This window comes from Notothenia coriiceps, unplaced genomic scaffold (assembly GCF_000735185.1).
Source record: "Notothenia coriiceps isolate Sejong01 unplaced genomic scaffold, NC01 NC01_scaffold00028188, whole genome shotgun sequence".
NCBI classification, from domain to species: Eukaryota; Metazoa; Chordata; class Actinopteri; order Perciformes; family Nototheniidae; genus Notothenia; species Notothenia coriiceps.
The window spans coordinates 1-3,225 of record NW_011360889.1 but is presented as its reverse complement, the minus strand read 5'-3'; the positions used below and the strand labels follow the sequence as shown (position 1 = coordinate 3,225).

Here is a 3,225-nt window from a genome sequence, read left to right as displayed (position 1 = left end):
GCTCTGTATGTGATGACTACTTCCATTCTGGAGAGGATCACAGATACATGGATCCTGATGTTGAAGCTCAAGCCGGTGACGAGTGATATTTATATAACACACTCCGTGAATCAGAAATGACGGTTAAGTTGGTGTAAAACCATGGTTGTATTGATCAGTGTTTGCTCACCTCTCCCTGCAGGCGGCCCACGAGGCTCTGCAGTCTCTGATGCTCCTGCTCCTTCTCCAGCAGCTCCTCCTCCAGCTCGTCCACCCTCTGCTGCTCGTCCACACGCAGCTTCTGATGGAGGCTCAGCTCGACTGAAGCCTGCGTGGACACCAGCAGGGCCTCCGCCAGCTGGGAACACACACACACACATACACGTTAAGGTACATACACACATCAGTGCTTACATGGCTTTACCAGATCAACTCTAAATAAACACTTAGGAAAATCCTCTCTATAGGAGAGGAGTGATGTGATATTTAGGAATGATATTGTGTCTTTCTCTCTGGTAAACAGAGGTAGTATTCACCTAACCAAGTCTCTTTTAAACATCTCCTATTAGTTCATTGACATTTATTGAAATGTCTCTACGTTTGTATTCGGAGCAGAGCAAGTCTTCTATTCAAATATTCAGTTTGTAGTCGAGTTTCCTCTAATGGTGGGGGCAAAGTGTCTCTGTACCTCTGTCTCCATCCTGAAGAGGTTGCTGTTGAGTTCGGTTGTCCTCTTGTCTCTGGTCTCTTTGTCCACCTCCAGCTCCTCCAGTCGTCTCTCTGTCACCCACAACTTATCAGACAGAGACTGGGCGTGCTGCGTCTGCTTCTCCAGGTTTTCCTGAACACAACACACAGAGCATTGTCGTTTGGTACTCTCACAATGTACTTAGATGATCATTTGTTTGTGAAATATTGCTATCATGAGTTAGCTAGCTAGCTATTGTGGGTAATGTTTATTCTGCTAGACGAGACATGTAGTTCACTTAGCGTTTTCACATAAAACTAAATGGTACTAAGTAGGGTTGCCAGAAACTGACCATGATCAAAATCGATTATTCGGCAGCCCTGGCGAATAATAATCGATTATTCGACCGACCGACCTATATTTTGGTTGAAATGAAGCCCAAAAAAAAAAAAAATACATAAATGATAATAAAAATATATATAAATAAAATCGATTTTTAAAAATAATATTCGATTATGGAGACTGTAACGAATATTCGAATAATCACTGGCATCCCTAGTAGGCCTACTAAGCAAATAAATTACATTACAATACAATTCATTTAGCTATCTCTGGCGACTTGTGGCACGCCATTGCTACTGGCGTCAAAAAAGCCAAACACTTTTTTACCGCTACATAGCTAGCTAGCTAGTTAGCTACATTGAAAGTAATCTGTTAAAGTGAAAACATGTGTAATTTAAAGCTAATTTAAAAAGGTGTCAGAGAAGTATTTGTCTCCCGATATTCACTACTGTACGTTGTCTTCCAAATGGCACTAAATGTGAATTATCTGTCCTAATGACAAGTGCCACACACTTCAGTTGCTGTAGAAATGTGTTAGAAGAGGGACATCTTTTTAATGTTAGTTGCTGCTGTGTACCTCAGCGTCCTGGATCTTGTTTTTGAGGGTCTGCTGGAGGAAATTGAAGGCGTACTCCTGAGTATTGGCCTCCACCATCACGTCCCGGGCCTGCTTCACCTCAATCTGTACAGGGCGAGGGAAAAAGAGTCAGATGTGCAAACCTTTGGATAATACAGTACCATTCCCTTTTTTCTTTTTCCTCACACCTCCATCTCCCTGAATCTCTCGCCCAGGGATTGGTGCTCTCTTTCCATCTCTATCATCTGCTCTCTCATCCTCTTCATCTCATTGGTCAGCTGGGTGTTGGTCCTCAGCAGGTCCTCGTTGTTCACCAGCAGGCCGCGCATCTCATACCTTCACAGGGGTTTGAAATGTGTCAAACTTTAGGTTAACACTCAATATCATAGAGGCAGGAAGCCAAAGAACCACAAGAGTAGTAACAGAAAATAGTTTTGAGGTTACAAGATCGTCTATGACAAAATTGAGAATGAAGATCGGTCCATAATTTGTAAGAAGAAGTGTGTTCGGTACACTGTGACATCCTGTGTTGTTGTTACACATCCAAATAGCTTAAATTTAGCCTAATCTCACACCCACCATAACATGTTATATTGAACTCATCATCATACCCACTTTACATAATTTCAGCAAGGGTAACCTTAGAGTTAAGTTACTCTTTAAAGCAGGGGTGTCAAACTCAATTTCATCGCGGGTCACATTAGAATTATGTTTGCACTCAAAGGGCCGGTTGTAACTTTAAGACGATATAAATATATAAAATAATTAAGCAATAGCTCACGACAGGCCGTGGTATATGCTCATTATATCACAGCTACAGTAAGGGGCATGCTTCGGCCTGACGCAATTTCTTGCGGGCCACATAAAATAAAGTCGCGGGCCGGATTTGGCCCCCGGGCCTTGAGTTTGACACCCCTGCTTTAAAGAGTTTAATCAGAATGAGAATCAGACCAAAATAGAGCAAAATTAGGAAAGGTAGCATGGGAAAATCTACTCTAGTGAAGAGTGCGAACATTTTAAAAAGTAAAATAGGCTCTACCTGTCATATGTATATTTAAATGTTATCTTTAATTGTACTTTAAAAGTATTTTAATATGCACTTTCAAGCTGACTATACAAAATATTCTCTTTTGGTGATATTATTTGGTATTGACATGACAAGAAAAAAACATCATGTCTGACCTTATCTGGTTCCTCTCCTTCTCCATCGCCACGCCCTCTGCCTCCAGGAACTGGTTACGCTGGAGAGGACAAAGAGAAGTGTTCTTATACTTGCTGTAACAAAACTCATTATTAGTGTGATTGTAACCCATAATAACGAGTATAAGTTCTACCTTCTGGCAGACGTCCATCTGTTTGGTCAACTCCTCAATGTAGTCCTTTTTATTGGGCCCTCCTAAAGTGTTAGAGCGCATGCTGTAGTGGACGGGAGCCATCTGGTTCATGTGGTTCATCTGGTTCATATGATTCATCTGTGGCATCTGGTTCATATGATTCATATGATTCATCTGTGGCATCTGCAACAAAGACCGATATTTAAAGGTCCCCTACTAAACTGTTTTTCATTACTTTATTATAGGTCTCAGATATATACAAATATGTCTCTGAAGTGTTTGGCTCGAAACACCAAACAGGTCAT

At 41.4% G+C, this 3,225-nt stretch overlaps 1 protein-coding gene across 1 annotated transcript; it reads right to left on the bottom strand.

Annotated features, from left to right (window-relative positions):
• Positions 1-128: 128 nt before the first annotated feature.
• LOC104958067 (huntingtin-interacting protein 1) lies at positions 129-3,100 on the bottom strand. Its single transcript, XM_010785777.1, has 6 exons — positions 2,921-3,100; positions 2,769-2,827; positions 1,775-1,922; positions 1,587-1,691; positions 668-820; positions 129-337 (listed from the first exon to the last, which is right to left on the bottom strand). The coding sequence occupies exons 1-6, from the start codon at positions 3,092-3,094 to the stop codon at positions 155-157; spliced, it is 822 nt and encodes a 273-aa protein (XP_010784079.1). The 5' UTR covers positions 3,095-3,100; the 3' UTR covers positions 129-154.
• Positions 3,101-3,225: the final 125 nt, after the last annotated feature.

Bases quoted from the DNA above. Each gene is read 5' to 3' on its own strand.
- LOC104958067 (XM_010785777.1), bottom strand. From the start codon at position 3,094: ATGAATCATATGAATCATATGAACCAGATGCCACAGATGAATCATATG. The intron at 1,692-1,774 runs GTGTGAGGAAAA...CGCCCTGTACAG, and splicing joins AGAGATTCAGGGAGATGGAG to ATTGAGGTGAAGCAGGCCCG. The intron at 338-667 runs GTACAGAGACAC...GTGTGTTCCCAG, and splicing joins TCTTCAGGATGGAGACAGAG to CTGGCGGAGGCCCTGCTGGT.